Below are 18,666 nucleotides of genomic sequence, written 5' to 3' on the forward strand. Positions count from 1 at the left end.
TTCGCCGTGGCGCCTCCCTCTCTCGCGACGAGCACCACCTTCGTCGTGACGACTCCCTCTCTCGTGACGAGCAGCTCCTTCGTCGCGACACGACGCCTCCCTCTCTCGCGACGCCTCCCTCCGCGCCGAGATCTCTCGCTGCAACTCGTGACTCTCCTCCCCACCGCAACATCATCTCAGGTTGCCCTAAAATTCTTCAAACTTGATATAATTTGTTCAAGTATTCGCTATACTTTTATAATTTCAATCAATATTTGAATTTGATACATCAACCTTACCGAAGCAAAATCGTTTGGTATTTTAAACATTTCTGTGTATTTCTGTTAAACATACCTATGAATTTGTTAAAAATATGTCCTGCTTCCTACGGTAGATTGTTTGACATTTGTATTGTTTCTGTTATTTTGCTTCTGTGATATTTGTGGTGTTAAACAAAAATTTATATTAATTGTAGGGAAACTTAAATGTAGTTTCCATATGGAAAATTAAAACTTTATATGTAGTTTCCATCACACGTCCTTGGAACAATTGCTGGCATAGAGAGATGCAAGTTTCATTGTAGTTTAAAACTCTATATGTAGTTGGCATAATTTGTGTTGTAAATTTGTTTATGTTACATATGATAAATATGTTTGAGAATGCTCTATGCAATTGATTTTAGTTTAATGCAATTGATAAACTCTATATTTTAGTTTTATTATGTTTGACATCATACTATGTAAATATGTTACATGTGAAATTTTTTTTATGTTCTTGAATTGTGAGAGAACTAATATGTATAATATGTAGATTTGTTTGTAAGTGTTTCTTGGGACCTAATTTGATCTAATTAGGTTGAATATCTCCAGCATTTATAACTTTATGGTCTATGGAGTAGGTTTTACACGATTTTATGTCTTTTCGCATATTGGTGTTGTTCAGGTATAATTAGAGAAAATTCATAGCAGCTGGTTCTTCATCATCATCATCTTCCACTTGACGGTGTATGAATGATGAGCAATGTGAAGCTCCCCACATATTATGTTATTGTGGATTACGAGCTATTCTCCAGATATCATGGACCGAATCAAATCCAGGAAGACGATTTTTTTCATGTCCAAAATATAGAGTAAGTTTTCACTATCTTAACACGATATTGTGAGTTTTTAAATTATTGTGTGATGATTAAGTTGTTTTTAAATTCAGGAAAGAGGATGTGACTTTTTCTTATGGCATGATCCAGAACCATCACAGAGAAGTAAGACAATTATTAATGAGTTGAAGTGGAATAACAAAAAATTAAAGTTGGAGATTAGTGAATTAAAGAAATGTGCTAGTTACAATGGTGAAGTAGATTATAATGATGTTTTGGATGATGGAAACAACAATTATGCAACTATGCAGTTAAATGATGAAATATCTTCATTGAATAGGAAATTTAGAGTTGCTATCATGGTAATTGTCTGTACTTGGATTGTGATGATGTGGATGTGGTTGATGTAACTTGTGTTGTGATGTTACTTGACATTGTGATGTAACTCTATGTGGTGTAATTTGTTTTCTTATGTAACTTGTTTTGTTTTATGGTTACAATTTCAAGATGGTCCTATTATTGATCCTAAGCTTGAAATCTTTGCCTTTGCCATTTACATTCAAAATTTTCAATGTTAAACCAAGAACTAAAATTGTACACTAGTATTTTGGATGGTCAGAGATGCAAATGTATAAAAGAATGTTCACAGAAATGCATCATCATTTTCTCCCTTTTCTAACCGAAGCATTTTGCTTTGGCCAAAATCGGTTTCTTCAATAATGAAGAAAACTCCATATGTTTGTGTCGCTTTCATTACCCGTCTTTTTCCGCCATATGTTTGTTGATTATTTGTTGGGCTGCAGGCTCAATGCAATTGCAATTACAATGACAATACCACGTTGTGTTCTGTTGAGGTGGGGTATATGAATTTTATTCTCGTTGAACATTTTATAAAATTATGAAGGTCATACAACGTACTGCATTAATTTACATCAATATTGGAACGTTTGAATACAACGAACGTAAACACCCCAACACTTAACAAATAGCATTGGTTCACTCGATCTCAGCTCTAGAGAAAACATGAGCGCCTGGCAATATTGAATATTTACTTCGCTACTGCCACTAGGGTAGTAGAAAGGCCAAGGAATCGAATTGTAGAACATCAATAGCAGTGTCCAACATACAAGTTACAACCGTCTACATGAGATGATGTAGAAGATACACAAAATCCATTCTTAGCCTATACAACTTTCGTTAAAAGGTGCTAAATTTATTGTCTTTGCAGCGGACAGACAAATCCAGTCGCTCTACAACATTAAATAGCAGAAACGTGGAGGAACGAGGGGAAAATAAGACAAAGGGAAAAAATTCCCTTGAAAATTATATGTGCTGCATTACAACCTTGTGTAACAAGGATTAAAACTTACAAAAACATTATACAAGATATTCATCTACAGAAATATAATCTTACTATCGAACTTTTGAGGATTATGTAATCACGACCTCATCATCTAGCAAGCATCACTCCTGTCAGGAACCAACAATATGCCTCTACTCTTTGGCTTACAGAAAGTAGTCAGGAGTCCTGCAACAACCATCTATGTACTCCTCCCATATGAGCAAATATTTCAGAATTACATCCTCACCATCATATTTGGCCAACGCTTAACAAGGTAAATATTCAAGCAACCACCTTATACATGCTTATGATTTTGTACATAAGAAATACAAATTCAAACTAGTAACTTTCAGGGCAAAGGAAACAAAAACTCAAACATGATTTGCCAGTAGTTAGCTGTATCAACATGTATCATTTGTATCAACATCATGCCAGTAACTCATGACATTTTACATTACATGAATTGTAAGATCATGTCTGTAAATTGCATGTACAAAAGACTTTGGCGCATAGAAATTTTCAAATGGACATGTCTGGTGTAGGCTGCCATACAATGTTGCCGCAACCTGTGCAACTAATTATCTGGAATCGGGGAACCCATGAACTTCCTCTTGCAAGCAAGACATGTACCCTGTAAAAGGAAAGAACTTATTATGATACTAATTTTTAGTAGAAGTGCAGTAAAAATAAGGTTGAAATCACTTCATAACAATAGTATGTCAATTCACTACAATTTGCACTTTAATTAGTAACAACGAAATATATACTTATTCTGTTCCTAAAACCTCAACCTTTTAGGACAAAGATCAACATATTTACCATGGTGCTAGAATAATTATGATGTTCCAAGAAATAATATTCAAATTTTAAACAATATTATCCCCAATTAAGGTCCATACGTTGGTCTTGGATCAGTGAGTCCACTTGTAACAATATAAATGCATAGAATGGTCTCTTCTCACACAAGTAACTTTTGTTGCAAGTGGTCAACTAACATATTCAAAAAGCATCTATATATTCTATCATCGACTGTTAAGACACTAAATATGGGAAATGCACTGTCACTTCAAAACTAAATGGAGGATAATTAACATATAAAACAAACATCAAACATTTAATGCAATTGGAAATTACCTGAATAGAAAAATTGTTAGCAAGTGCTCCCATAAGAAGAGGAGCAACAAATAGTAAGATCCAAGTAGCAAGGATAAAAATCTGAACAATCATCCAGACAATGCAAACCAACAAAAGAAGACAGCCTACAGTAACAACAAGATAAAAGTATGAAACTACCACATGCATAGTAAATATGTACAGATTGAAAAATTCAACATCATGCATATCAAACAAGGACTTGGAGGATGACCCATGTAAGGGCATTTTTTCTACTAAAACTATCATGGTTCTTCAAATAAAGACAGTATGCAAGCATCCTAACATCCTAGCGCATGTTGTTAGAACCTGCAACAATAAAGATAATTTATTAATTTAATTTTCTGAATAAACCACTGCAATTTAATAAATTATAACTTTGATAGTACCTGCTATAGATCCTAAATCTGGTTCATATATATCGTCAACACTATTAAGATTAGTATCTTCAGTTGATCTGCTAATTGACACATTATCATATTTACAAAACGTAATAAAATAAATTTATGTTTGCAAGTAAACTTATAATAGAAATGTAGAATGACACATACGTTTGTTGTAAATTTGGACAGTTACGCTTGTCATGTGACACTCCTCGATGTCCGCATCCATGACAAAGTCTAGAATTTGAGGTTGATTTTTCCTTTGAAGATTTCAATCTCTTTCCACATCCCTTAGTTCTTACTACAAAAGGATCACTAATACCAAGACCTTCATCAATGGATTTCTTTTTGTTACTTCTATCATTGCATGTTGTACTAATGGACATCTCTTTCATTTTGTTGTAGATACAATCAAATTGTTCATCCAAGAATGTTGTCCTCTCATTACTCATAGATGCATCATCAACTAATACTGAAGCTTTATAGGACAACCTCGAGTGCCTCGACATCAAATATCTTTCTGAATCTGGATCATCAATGACATTTTGCTCCCCTAAAGCATATATTGCGCCAACTTTTGCATCTCGTGTCCATCGTTTGAGTATATACGTATCAGGCAAAAGAAACACTTGGTTGATAAGAAAAAAAGCTAACATATGTCTACATGGAATGCCCTCAAACTCAAATTTCGTGCAGCTATATGATATGTAGTCCATTTGTTTGTCATGCGTGAGCACTCTTGATTTTGAGGAAGAAGAACTTTGAAATTTTATCACATGGTAAACCGCTGAGGTAACTCCTGTAAATGTCTGTTGCACATAATAACTATGACTCTCGGTCATTTCACTTTGAAACTATAGCCATTTTTTTTTTGTACAGCTTAACCATTTGAGTTTTCATTGGCCAGGTTGTCTTAACCTTGGGCTGTTCATTCATATCAATATGGTCCGCAACCAACTCATTGTGTCTTTGGTGTCTCAGTGCTCTATTAAAACGGGTAATAAAATCCATTAATGAGTTCTTATTTGAGACATATTTCTTTAAAAATGCATGTGAGCCTTCAGATCTTTGACTACTTGACATTCCTGCAGAAAATACATGACTAAAATATATTGGCACCTATCTGTGTCGCAATTCATACATCAAGGACAACCAATCATTTTTCGCTAAGTTAGCACACTTGATAGTCTCTTCCCGTGACTTCTCAAAATCATCAGGTGTTGTAGAATTTGTAATGACATTCTTTATGCTGTGATAGTGGTTTCGAAAAGTCAAAGGGTCTAATTTATTTGGGAATTTGTTCAATATGTGCCACAAACAATATCGATGTACTGTTTGAGGCAAAACCTGTGCAATAGCTTTTGTCATAGCAGGATCCTGATCAGTGATGATATTGTTTGGTGCACCTTTAGGCATGACTTCTAAGAACTTTGTAAGCAACCAAACAAAAGACTCTGCTTTCTCATCACTTAGAAACCCACAACTAAAAATAATTGTCTGATGATGATGGTTAACTCCAACAAATGGTGCAAAAATCAAACCATATTTATTGGTGTTATATGTCGTATCAAATACAACTGTATCACCAAATACACTGTATGCCCTTCTTGATACATGATCAACCCAAAAACACCTACTAAATCTATTATCTGAATCAGTCTCGTAATCAAAGAAAAATGCAGAATTTTTCTCTTGCTCAGATGCAAATAACTCAATTAGTGTTTCGACATCAATACCCTTTTGTTCATCCCTTAGAGTCCTCTCAAAGTTTCTAATATCTTTTTTTGTGCAACCAATCCCCTCAGGGCCTCCATACTCTATCTCTAATAATCGCATTTGTTGACAAGTTGGTACATTGGTCTCTGAAAATTATTTTGTCAATGTTTTCTTTGCTGTCGAAACATTACGATGCGAGCGTAGCAAATGCACCTTTGATGGAGTCGAGAGTGGATGATTATGGGTTTCTATGAAGTTGCTGACAACCCAATTAGGTCCCATCTGTTTCTTGACAAATGCAATATTTGATTTACAACCTGTTCTAACTGCGCCACGTGCTCTTTCCCCTGTTAGATGATCAATGTTTGCATGTTTCTTGTTCCGCATTAGATCTGTATGCCCTTCTTTAAAACATACAATTTGTTTCCACGTCACTTCATTTGTCATCTTGTTTTTCCTGCTCGTGTTATTCCATGTACTAAATCCAGCTTCTCGTGCATATTGGTTATAGAACAAATATGCATCTTCTAGTGATGTAAATTCCATTCCAATTTTTGGCTTTCGATCATCTGCAACTTGGGGAATGAATTCCTGATCATCAACTCTATTTTCTTCCATTTCTGAGCGCCCTTGCATTATATTTGACAATAGATAAATAACTTGACAGAGACACTAAATTCTAAACTTGATGGAACAAATCATACAATTTCTAGAGCAACACAAATTATGAAATTTCTAACGCAAAATAATAGATGCAAACTAACAGTTTTCTAAAACAAAAATCACATAAGCAAAATAATTGGTTTTCCTGCCGATATAAAACAGAAATGTTTAAAAGAAATGTTCAATCTCAAAAAAATTTCACATGTAACAGATTTACATAGTATGATGCCAAACATAATAAAACTAAAATATAGAGTTTATCAATTGCATTAAACTAAAATCAATTGCACAAACATATTTATCATATGTAACATAAACAAATTTACAACACAAATTATGCCAACTACATATAGAGTTTTAAACTACAATGAAACTTGCATCTCTCTATGCTAGCAATTGTTCCAAGGACTTGTGATGGAAACTGCATATAAAGTTTTAATTTTCCATATGGAAACTACATTTAAGTTTCCCTACAATTAATATAAATTTTTGTTTAACACCACAAATATCACAGAAGCAAAATAACAGAAACAATACAAACGTCAAACAATCTACCGCAGGAAGCAAGACAAATTTTTAACAAATTCATAGGTATGTTTAACAGAAATACACAGAAATGTTTAAAATCCCAAACGATTTTGCTTCAGTAAGGTTGATGTATCAAATTCAAATATTGATTGAAATTATAAAGTATAGCAAATACTTGAACAAATTATATCAAGTTTGGAGAATTTTAGGGCAACCTGAGAGGATGTTGCGGTGGGGAGGAGAGTCACGAGTTGCAGCGAGAGAGCTCGGCGCGGAGGGAGGCGTCGTGTCGCGGCGAAGGAGCTGCTCGTCGCGAGAGAGGGAGTCGTCGCGGCGAAGGTTGTGCTCGTCGTGAGAGAGGGAGGCGCCGCGGCGAAGGAGGTGGTGCTCGTCACGAGAGAGGGAGGCGCCGCGGAGAAGGAGCTGTAGCTCGACGAGAGAGGGAGGCGGCGAGAGTGAGGGAGGAGCTTCGGCGGAGAAGGGTGAGCAACGGGAAACCCTAGATCGCGGGAGGAGAGGAACGAGTTTTCTCTAAAGCCATTTTAACCCAACTTATTTGACGTAGGCGTCCAGGTCAACGACGTCGCACCGTTCCGCACCAAGCATTCCGCAGGAGAGCATTTCCGTATATATATTTAAAAAAAATAAAAAATAAAAATGTGAGGGTAAAGTGCATTTTAATGTTCTATATATATATAATTCTATTTAGTAAATGAGAAGTTAAAGGTAAAAAATGTTGGAATTTTTATGTATTAAATATGTTATCATTGTACAACACAATTGGTAGGCGATTGTTGTAAAAAAAATGCTTCGACTGGATGTTAATAAATGGGATAAGTATTTTGCAAAAGGTCATCATCTTGGGCTCTCCACAAGATTGGTCGCATATGCAAAGAGGTAAATTAGAAAATCCAGTACACTATCATATGAAAAAGTATTTTTGTCACTTCGTGGGGGATCAATCCTTAATTTTACAAATTTATTATGTGATGACCAAGTCGATTATCTAAATATTAGAACAAAAGTCAGTAATCAACAATTATTATTCAAAGAATATAAATGGGTATGACAACTATACCAAAATCGAAGGATTAAGAATAATGACACATTCTAAAGATAATTATCATTAAAAATGGGACAGAAGTAATCTAGATTATAATTTAGGACTAATTAGTCATTGATAATTTAAATTTGAAATAGTCTTTACAAGGAGTCAACTCATAACATAATTATTTAAAGTTTCCTCATATGATAACACGCCATGTCTTAACTATTGCACTACCCCAATGGGATTAGGGATCTAAGAATATTATATTAGTTGTTCATTATCATTGAATTAGTTAATCGACGATAATCAATTTCATCTAGATTTAATCGAATTGGTACTCGGGCAGAGTTATCATTAGAGAGGTCTGATTCAATTTTCGATATGTACAAATAATGTTTCGGATTATTTTATATCCCTATTTTAGGAAGTCCGCTAGACTTGGATTATTTCATACCCCTATTTCAAGAAGTCCGCTCAACTGAAACTGAATAAACATCTCTGATTTATCCACTGAGAACATTATGAGCTTACTACTATAATTAAGGAAACACGTACATAATGATCTACGACAATTCTTTCATCAATTTCTCAGCTTTCAAATGCTCTTTATTATTAATTTTTATCTTTACTTATTGTCTCCTGTTTTTATTTCTTAAGCTTAAGGTTTTTTATCTTCAAACTCTATATTTTGCAACTCTTTTACCGTTCATTATTTATTATTTTATAAAAGTTTTGTAAAAAGATTTTTTTTTATTTTTGAAAGATTTCTAAGAAGAAATAAAATTAATTACTCATAATTTTTTATAAGTTGACTCACCTGTAATGGAGTAGGAATTTATGATTTCGAACCGCTTAAAATTTGAGTTTATTTTTTTATTACTTTATCTTCTTATTTAATTTATTATTTTATTATGCTTATAAATTAAAAGCATTTATTATTTATGTGTGTTAATTACCGAGAATTTGAAAAGAAAAAAAATATTGTATTATTCATAAGTCTTCCTCTAACGTCATATAAGGATCTCACAACTAAATTAAACGAAGGCATATGACTAAATTAAACAAAAATATCTATTTTAATTAAATAAATATGGTAGAGAGGTGATAAACTTGTTTCGATATTTTTATCAATCTGTCTTTAAACTAACATAGAAAAGATAGATCACGGATCACTATTAACTATTAGTGCAATGACTAAAGTATAAGGGAAGATATGTTGAGACATATCAAATTTGGATCCTATAATTTAATATAGTAACATCCTATTTTTTAACCACTGCATCATGGGGGATTATTTTAATTAAATAAAGATACATTTTGATGCAAAAATATAAGCTAAATAAAAAAAATCTCCGTAAATTAAAACACAATGAGAGTCATGAACTACTAAATAATAATTTATAAATTAATTAAAAAATAATACAAAGTACCTATTTGAAATTCATGCTTTAAATCCATTAAGTCGCTAATTCTGTCTTCTAATCTGACGGACAGGAAACAAGGCAAGTGGTCAAATAACGGGATGACATGAATTGGACGGTGGATGTAGCCCACAAATAATTCATCCGCTGTCCACCATAGGACACCAGACACCTGATCCAAAAAAATGATTATTTAAAGATAAATAACAAGTAGCGGAGGCTTTTCTCTGCCCTTTATTTGCCCCAGTCTCCTCTCCTCCCGCCGCTGTCTGGTCTTCTTCCCCTCTCCGTGGTTTCTTCGCCTCACTCTTCGTCTCCGCTGTAGCCAGACGACGCCCATTTGTTCTTGATCGAAGGAGAATGGGCCCAGGTCTCTACTTCGAGATCGGCAAGAAGGCCCGAGGTACGTTTTCCTCAATAATTTGCTTTGTGAATTGTTCTTTTATTCCCGATTTCAATGGAAATCCTTTGTCTTCTTGCAGACCTTCTCTACAAGGACTACCAGACCGATCAGAAGTTTACCGTCACCACTTATACCTCTAATGGAGTTGTGAGTGACTATTAATTTAGTTTTTCCCCGCTTTTTTCCTCCATTTGTTCTACATACTTCCGTTTTTATTTTTGACTGTTGCACGGAAAGGTGATTCACTGTTTGGATGTGTTATGTTACTGTCAATGTCGAGATCATTCAGATCTTGTATTTATTCACATGGCTTGTGGAAGAATCTATACTAAGCTTTTCGGACTCTTGGGAATCTATCGTATTATGATTCAATTTTCCCTTAATACTCTTAGTGAAGCACGTAGCTTCTAATTGAAGGAATTTTTGAAAGACTATAGCATGAATTGTTAGTCAGTAAAATAGGATGGACTTTACACAGGAAAATGATAGAAATGCTTCTAAATAAGGGTAACAATTACAGCAAGTTCATTATAGAATCAAGGTCGATGGTTTATAATGGCATCTTCCATTGTGAAGCCCTAGCGGATTCTGATGATTGCTATATATGCAATATTATATTGCAAAAACATAAGCTTGGTATGAAATCTCATAGTGTATAGATAGGATGAAGAGCATGAGGGTGGACAACTATTTGATTCTTCTTTTCTGCTAGAAAATCTGGATGATAAATCACAATCTGGGATGAAGGAAAAAAAAATCCAACTAAAACTGATAATGATGTCTCACAACAAGTGATTAACCCCTGTAAAGATGGAAAGATAAATATAAGTGACGAAGATCCCACAGCTGTGATGAGAAGATTCTTTTTTTTTTACTCATCCGATCAATTGTTTGTATGCATACTTCAAAATTCATTCACTTCTTAGTGCCAAATTTGTATGTAATCCACCCACTTATTATGAAAAAAGGCATGAATTTCAGATCTATTATTCATAAATTTGGATAATTAAACTTTTGGTAGTCTATAGTTCACAACTGCTGCAATGTCTTAACTACTGTCTTTGGGAGAAAACTCTAGTGTCAAATTGGATTGAAACTGTTGGTGATTGGTGCCTAGTGGGTTTCAATGTGATATGAGATCTTTAATTCTTTTTAATGGTGGTAAAGCCCATAATGCTGCTACTAAATAATATTATTTTAGAGGGTGTGATCTTGATGTGGGTAAAATTACCCACTAACCCAGTGAATGGTTGACATGTCTCATCTAACGGGTTAACAGTGTTAACATGATCTGACCATGTGCTTTTGTTCTAACTATAGCAAGCAGATATGTGCCTAATCACTTAGCCTACAGGCTGAAACCATTTTTAAAACCACAATTGTCAAACTTAACTAATTTAATTACCATTGGGATGCCAAAAAAATAACTAAGATTTGTGAGAGTTTGGTATGAATCAACAGACTCAAACAAAGAATTCAAGGGAATCAGTGATAATGGTTAGAATCGAAAGGAATTAGTGATGTTAAGGTGGTGTTCAAAGTCAATCGACTCCTCACCATCTAGCATTGCTGGCAGTATCAATATTGGAAATAGAAATTTTCAAAACCTAGGGATTGGTCATATCGACGGTTTGGATTGGGATCTTAAAAATCATTTAAAAAACATAAAAAGTAAAAAAAAAATATGGAAAAAATAACAATGTTTACTTAATAAAACAGCAAAAGATGTTGAACGAATTTAAAATCACCTCTTAATCTCTTATACTTGATTAAATTTGAGTATGCTAATTGCAAAATAGAATTTTGTTTAGATTTAAATTTATTTTATACTAATTATAATTACTGTAACTAATTTTAAATAATTTGAATTAGTTTTAATTATTTATATTAATAATTTAGCCAAATTATTAATTAAATTAACTTTAGTTAAGTTTATTAAAGGTTTATTGATATTAACCCTAATCCAATATCAATAAAGCAACAATAACCAATCTTTATCCTATTGGCTACTTGGTGGAGTCAGCTATGGATCCTCCTACGCCATGAAACCCTATCTCCTATTATATCATCATCTATATTTGAATAAATTTTATCATGTTTTATCATTTTTAACCGTCTTTTTTAGTTTTCTCTTCCTCCTTTAATGTGTGTATTATAATCCAATATCAATAATTATTTTTAATTAATAATCTTATTTCTTCCTATGGCTCGCCTGTCCCTCACCTTGAAAGTTTTTTCGCACAACCTTCCCTTTGTTTTTGACCTTTGTTCGTGTCTTGCCACTTGAGAGTCTTCTTGTTGGTTGACAATGCTTAGAAACTAATACATTGAAGAAAGTGAGTCTCTTCTCCTCACCCTTGGAAGCACACCTCCGACCTCTTTGGTGCACTCCACATACCATGCAACCTCTAGAATGCCTCCTTGTAGAACACTGAATCCTTGCACGTGTTGTCTTGGTCACTGATAGAAGATTTCTAGGTGGGTCAGCAATCACTCAATTATCTCTATTTTTTGCCTTATTTCATCCAATTTTCTCTAGGCTTTGTCAATTTCTACTAGATTTTCACTTGATCCCAGACAAATGACTTAATTCCTTTAGGTTTCTTGGCCTTCTTCTTGACATTTTTTGCAATCCTTGCTCACACTTGCATGACCTTGGGCAAATCAGATTGTCGCTGGCTGATTTGATTCTTATCCAACTCACTCGATTTGGATCGAGATTGGCCAATTTTTTTAACATGCCATCTGGTGGTCTCAATTCTAGAATCTTTTCTAAAGAGTTTTGAGAGGACAAAATGGAGAAATAAAATGTAGAAATTTCATTTAATATTGGTCTAGATACAACCTCAGAAGAAGAAAAAAATGCTTCCACTTGCAACAAGTTCCATCTTGTTGGTACTTGCAACAGAAGAGAAGGTCTGACTGTGACATGGTTTGGTGCTGGTTCATCTTGTATATTAGTATTAGCTGCTGCTTCTTTGGTTCTTGAATTTGAGAACAAGGAGTGTCAAGGTTAACTAGGTAGGTTAATGTTATTATTATGCTGATAATATCAAGTACAACAATAATAGTAATAAATAAATAAACAAATAATTTAACAAGAAATAACCAATTAGTAAATAAACAAATAAACAAGAATACCGGTTAATGATATAAAATGTTTATTATACACCATTAATATCAAAATACTACAGATGACAATGACATCATTAATCTCAATAATACTATTATGTAAATAATGATGATTATGTTGATAAATAAGATATAATGATGTGATGATAACATCAATTAATCTCATTAAAAAATGATGAATGATGATAACATCAATTAAAATCATAAAAAAATGATGACAGTGACTGATGAATTATAACCAGTAAGCTATTTAAATCATTATTATTAGTCATAACCAGTAAGCTATTTGACACGTCAGAAGGAGAGCCTTGGCGTAACGGTAAAGTTGTTGCTTTGTGACCAAAAGGTTACGGGTTCGAATCTTGGAAACAGCCTCTTGCAAAAAGCAGGGTAAGATTGCGTACAATGGATCCTTCCCCGGGTCCCCGTATAGCGGGAGTTCCGTGCATCGGGCTGTCCTTTTTTTTTTTGTGAGTAATACTATATGTATAGCATGTTATGAATCTTTATATTATATATATTATAAATCTGTGAACTCAATAGTGTGCATTCATGGGATGATATGTGGTGTGTCACATAGAGTGTACATGTATTTTTTTAATAACTTGTGTAAAATTCAATATGCCCTAAAGACAATTCACAATTTTATGCCAAAGTTTTCACCTCTCCATTTTCAAGCCTTACATTTCACCTCTCTCTTTTCTCTTAATTATTTTTATTATCTTATACATTCTCTATATATATTTTAAATTTTAATTGCAACCTCGAAAACATGTCTCCTCTCCTCTTTGGTTAGTCTTGATCTGACCGTGTTCTATTCAGGACACATGTCATGTGTTGGTATATTTCAGTATTTCTGTTATTTAGGCCTCAAAAACAAAGGAAGCCAAGAAAGGATCCTCTAGGTATGCTATAGTCCATACTCCAAGCTTAGATCGTAAGTTCCCAACTGAAGAACTAAGTAGGCATTCTGAGACTAGTTTTCATATGAGAAGTTGTCATTACTTTGAGTTTTTCTTTGAAGTTTGCCCTGACATCAATGATATTATTTGTCATTATAGTTTGAACAATTTGGTCTATTGTGCATAGTCAGAAAAACTAGATCTATGTCAAGAGTTCTATAACAACCTTAGGAATAGTAGGTCACCATGTCTTTACACCTTCGTGTTGGATGAACTAACATAGAGTTCACCCTTGCCAATATTGGCTCATTTTTGGAGTGTAGAATCACAGTAGAATCCACGCATCAACATTGTTTTCATATTCCTATACCTCTATTCCAAAGCATCTTTCGGTCACACTATTATCTATCCCTAACAACGTCCCATACAAAGTTGTTGGATATTTGATGCCTATTGTTACTAGGGAACTAGCCAAGCTTCGGCTACCTCACATGTTTATGATGGCTCTTCTTTGGTGGTGGAGGCACCAACATAGAGTTCACCCTTGCTGCTTTCGACTCATTTCATGCTCTCCAAGAGCACCTTATCAGCTACACTATTTTTTGTCCTTAACAACGTCAATGTTGGTTGCCTAATGCCTATTGTTACTTGGGAACTAGCCAAGCTCAGCGTCCTCGTTTGAGTTTGCAAGGGCTATAAATGAATCGGGTTGGTGTTTGGATTGATAAAGCTTGATTATGTTTAATAGTAAAAGATTACAAACAAGCTTAAATACTAGTGAGTTAGCTAATTTCCCTAACATTTATGAATAAAATTCATGAACAACTTATGAATAAACTTATTTATCCTGTAAAATTTAATTATAAAGTTATTTCTTATTTTTTATTCAAATGCATTAAATATAATAATTTATAAAATTTTACAATTTTAAAATATTCACAATATGCCAAAAAAAAGGAAATAATATAAGTTTTCATGTAAAAGATAAATGTTTTACTTGAATTATAAGGACAATGATGTTGTTAGTTGAGCTCGATAAAAAGCTCGAGCCCGACTTGAACTTGATAATATTTTTAAACAAGCTTGAACAAACTTGATAAGAAAATAATCAAGTTCAAAACATAGTCAAGTTTGTCTTGTCTTGACTCGTTTACACACACAAACCTAACTCACTCACATTGCCTGATCTGTCAAATCTATTTAATGTCTTCAACCCAATAGGTCCACCTAGTCAACCAACCTAACTAGCCTGCTTGACGAGTAGTCCTTCAACCCACTTGACCAAGCAGACCTATTTGTTGGAAATTGTATTAATTATTAACTTATCTGTAACAAATACAATAATAATTGCTACGCATTAAATAGCCCATGATTATATGCTAAGGAATATTTTCCATTCCCAGAGGATTTCATAATATGAAAGACAATACTACAAGCAGCTGAGAAATAAGATGCTTCTCTCTGCCTATGGAAACATGGAACTATTGAAATGTTAGAAAAGAAATATGCCAGCCTAAGAAACTTTCAGGACAGGAAGTTGCAGTTTTCTTATTATATGGCTGCTTGATTTCTGTTTACCTGGCCATTAGTATCTGTAGGAATATTAATTTCCAGTTTGGTCTTTTTCCTTCCACAGGCTATTACGGCTTCAGGTACAAGAAAGAATGATTTACTTTCAGGGGAGTTACATTCTCAGATAAAGAACAAGAATATTATTTTTGATGTGAAAACAAACTCAAATTCCAATGTAAGTCTTCTTTTCTCAATTGCTATATAATGCATTGAACGTGTTACTTGTCTGTGCATGCATGCATGAATGGTGTGCTTGAGACAACTGTGAAGATAAAAAGCTATTTTATTGCTTTTATCCATGACAAGCAAAACTTTATTTTCTTTTGAATGTCCAACAATTTCTTGTTCTCTAACCTTTGATCTTAAAATCAATACCATCAATCAATATGTGGGTTCTCTAATAGATGGAATAAGAGTATCATAAATTTACTTGTATAAAGAAATATGGTTAGCTATGTTTGGATGCCTATTTTAAAGCGCATACAATCTGGAGTTGTATTTATAATTAAAGACTCTAAAAGGACCCAGGAGCTAATTGGAGTCATCTGGTTTTCTATTTTATATAATGTTGTTGTACAAGAACATAGGTTTAGACTCTTTAAAAGTTTTTCTTGTTACACTGCAAATCATTACAGTTTAATGACCTTAATTTGTTTGAATCACAGCATTGTGTAGTTTAACTAGGGACCTGCACTAAATTTAAATTTAAGATACTTGAGTTATATTGTATCAGGGATGGTAGAAGTGTTTAATGTGCCAGTGTCACAAATTTCTTTCATTACTCACTATTTTTTTCGTAATTACTAACAGATGTCATATATTAATTAATAATAAAGCACATGCAGTCCCATCAACTTCACTTGTCACCTTATTGATTTGCTAGCAAATGTTTATGTGATAGTTGATGCATAGCTCATAATTGAACTATAACTAACCTGGTTGTCCTGATGTGAAAACCTGTATCTTAAGCTCTATCATGTTACACACCATTAGTAGGTATAGGAGGTTGTTTTTGTGGAAATGTAATCCTTTCGCTGACAAGTCAGTTGTCTATCTAGGTCACAACCACAATTACTGTTGATGAAGTTGCAACCCCAGGGTTGAAGGCAATTTTCAGCTATGTTCTCCCTGACCAGAAGTCGGGCAAGGTCGGCATCTTTTATTGGTTTAGTTGGCTCATATATATCACTCAATATTTATTTTTTATCTGAAAACTATGCAGGTTGAGGTTCAATACCTGCATGACTATGCCGGAGTTAATGCAAGTATAGGATTGACAACCAATCCCGTGATCAACCTTTCTGGTGTGATTGGCTCCAAAGCTTTTGCAGTTGGTTCTGATGTGGCATTTGATACTGCGTCTGGGAATTTCACCAAGTGCAATGCTGGTTTGAGCATCACCAATCAGGATCTTATTGCTGCCTTAACTCTGTAAGTAGCTAGCTTCTTAACTGAGCTTTCACCTAATGTCTTGGAAATCTATGATAATCTTTGATTTCATTTGCTGCAGGAATAACAAGGGTGATAGCTTGAGTGCTTCTTATTATCACATAGTCAAACCTTTAACCAACACAGCAGTGGGTGGAGAGCTGACCCATTACTTCTCGAGCAACGAGAACACTCTCACCTTCGGAACACAGCATGTTCTGGACCCTCTGACCACAGTCAAGGCACGCTTCAATAACTATGGCATGGCTAGTGCACTTATCCAACATGAGTGGAAGCCCAAATCTTTCTTGACCATCTCAGGTGAAGTTGACACTAAGGCCATTGAGAAGAGTTCTAAAGTTGGCTTGTCATTGGTGCTCAAGGCTTAGACACAAATCATAGGCGAAGCAGAATTATTTACTGTTACTGGTTATGCTTAGTGCGCATCATCTATAAAATTGAGTCGATTTGTTACTTTTCCAGTATTCGTTTCTGCTTTGGTTTACATTTATTTCGATACTCGACCTTTCAAATATTATTATTACTATTATTTTTCAGCAAATGAGGCTAAGACCACCTCAACGTACATGTTATTTCATCTTCAGTGAATCGTAAATTCTTTTGTGATTTGTTTTTGCTTATTACCCTATTTGTCAATGGCTGATTAAAATTGTAGAACATTGATTTCCGTCCATTGTCTCCAATCGTCTTTTGTGACAAAGACCATCTGCCATCCAGCTATGTAATAGCTTTCAGCTGTCCTCTTCCTGTGCCCAATTAGTTAGAAGGTGAGAGAGAAAAAAATCTCTTCCACTCTTTAGCCACTATTTTATGGTTTACCTATCTTAGACAGATTATAATTATCTTTTATTACAATATAATAGCTTTTAACTGTATGTTAGTTGGAATCCTATCACTTTAATGTTCTTAGGAATTCTTTCCTTTTATATATATATATATTGGATATTTTACAAGCGCTATGGCGGGAAATTAATTTTTAATTATTTAAATAATTGATATAATAAATATATGGAAACGTATTGATTGAAAATATACAAAATATAAGCTACTTATAAAATGGTTTTAACTGAAGAATAATGTCCTTCGATTGGCTCATTAAAAAAAAAGTAGATTCATTAGAGATAAATAGAGGGAATGCACCCGGAGCAAGTAGATGCGTACTCCTTCCTCCCTTAATTATATTTATAAAAGTTCAATATATATATTAAAATTATTTTAAAATAGTTATTGTAAGAGCTACATATTAATTTATAGAGTAATTAATAATTAACTATTATAATAATATTAAAAATAAGGAATAACGTGGTAAAAGCTACTCATAATTTCTACCATTTTTAATCCCAGTAGTTTCGATATGTTATACTAGTTTTAGTAATTACTTAGTCGTTCTACATTATGTGTGATAGTAGTTATCGGTGGTTATAAGAGATATTTTAGGAAGCATTTGGAAGGACTTTTACTTATTCAAAAAGTGATTCTTACATAGATTACTTTGAAGTTAATAACAAACTAAAGTGTACAAGTATTTGAAAATAGAAGTCAAAAGTTAATAAAAAGTAAAATTGAAGTGTTTGATGAATAATTATTTTTAATCTTAATTTTTAGTTAAATGATAATAATATCCTTAAACTATATAAATTAATTTTTTTAATTATCTAAATATAATTTTGACATACTAATGTTTATATAATTATTATTATATTTTAAATATTGTATCAAAATTATTTTTTTTATAATGACAGATATATAAAATTAATAAAAATAAAAATAAAAATAAAAAGACAAAATTTATATAAATACATAAAAAATTCTAGAAATACAAATTATATATAAATATAAAATATTATTTTAAAAAATAAATATTACAGAAGTGTGGTGGTAAT

General features: G+C 33.3%; 2 protein-coding genes across 2 annotated transcripts; both read left to right on the forward strand.

The window, feature by feature from the left end:
- The first annotated feature begins 926 nt into the window (after positions 1-926).
- Positions 927-1,517, forward strand: LOC121987886. Its single transcript, XM_042541592.1, has 2 exons — positions 927-1,108; positions 1,186-1,517. Exons 1-2 carry the CDS (start codon positions 986-988, stop codon positions 1,480-1,482), a joined length of 420 nt encoding a protein of 139 aa, XP_042397526.1. The 5' UTR covers positions 927-985; the 3' UTR covers positions 1,483-1,517.
- Positions 1,518-9,546: 8,029 nt separating this feature from the next.
- LOC121986047 (mitochondrial outer membrane protein porin 1-like) lies at positions 9,547-17,350 on the forward strand. The gene is made up of 6 exons (XM_042539820.1): positions 9,547-9,728; positions 9,808-9,875; positions 15,399-15,509; positions 16,393-16,482; positions 16,557-16,765; positions 16,845-17,350. Exons 1-6 carry the CDS (start codon positions 9,686-9,688, stop codon positions 17,149-17,151), a joined length of 828 nt encoding a protein of 275 aa, XP_042395754.1. The 5' UTR covers positions 9,547-9,685; the 3' UTR covers positions 17,152-17,350.
- The last annotated feature ends 1,316 nt before the right edge of the window (positions 17,351-18,666 follow it).

The sequence above is a fragment of the Zingiber officinale genome, chromosome 5B, assembly GCF_018446385.1.
Source record: "Zingiber officinale cultivar Zhangliang chromosome 5B, Zo_v1.1, whole genome shotgun sequence".
Taxonomy (NCBI): domain Eukaryota; kingdom Viridiplantae; phylum Streptophyta; class Magnoliopsida; order Zingiberales; family Zingiberaceae; genus Zingiber; species Zingiber officinale.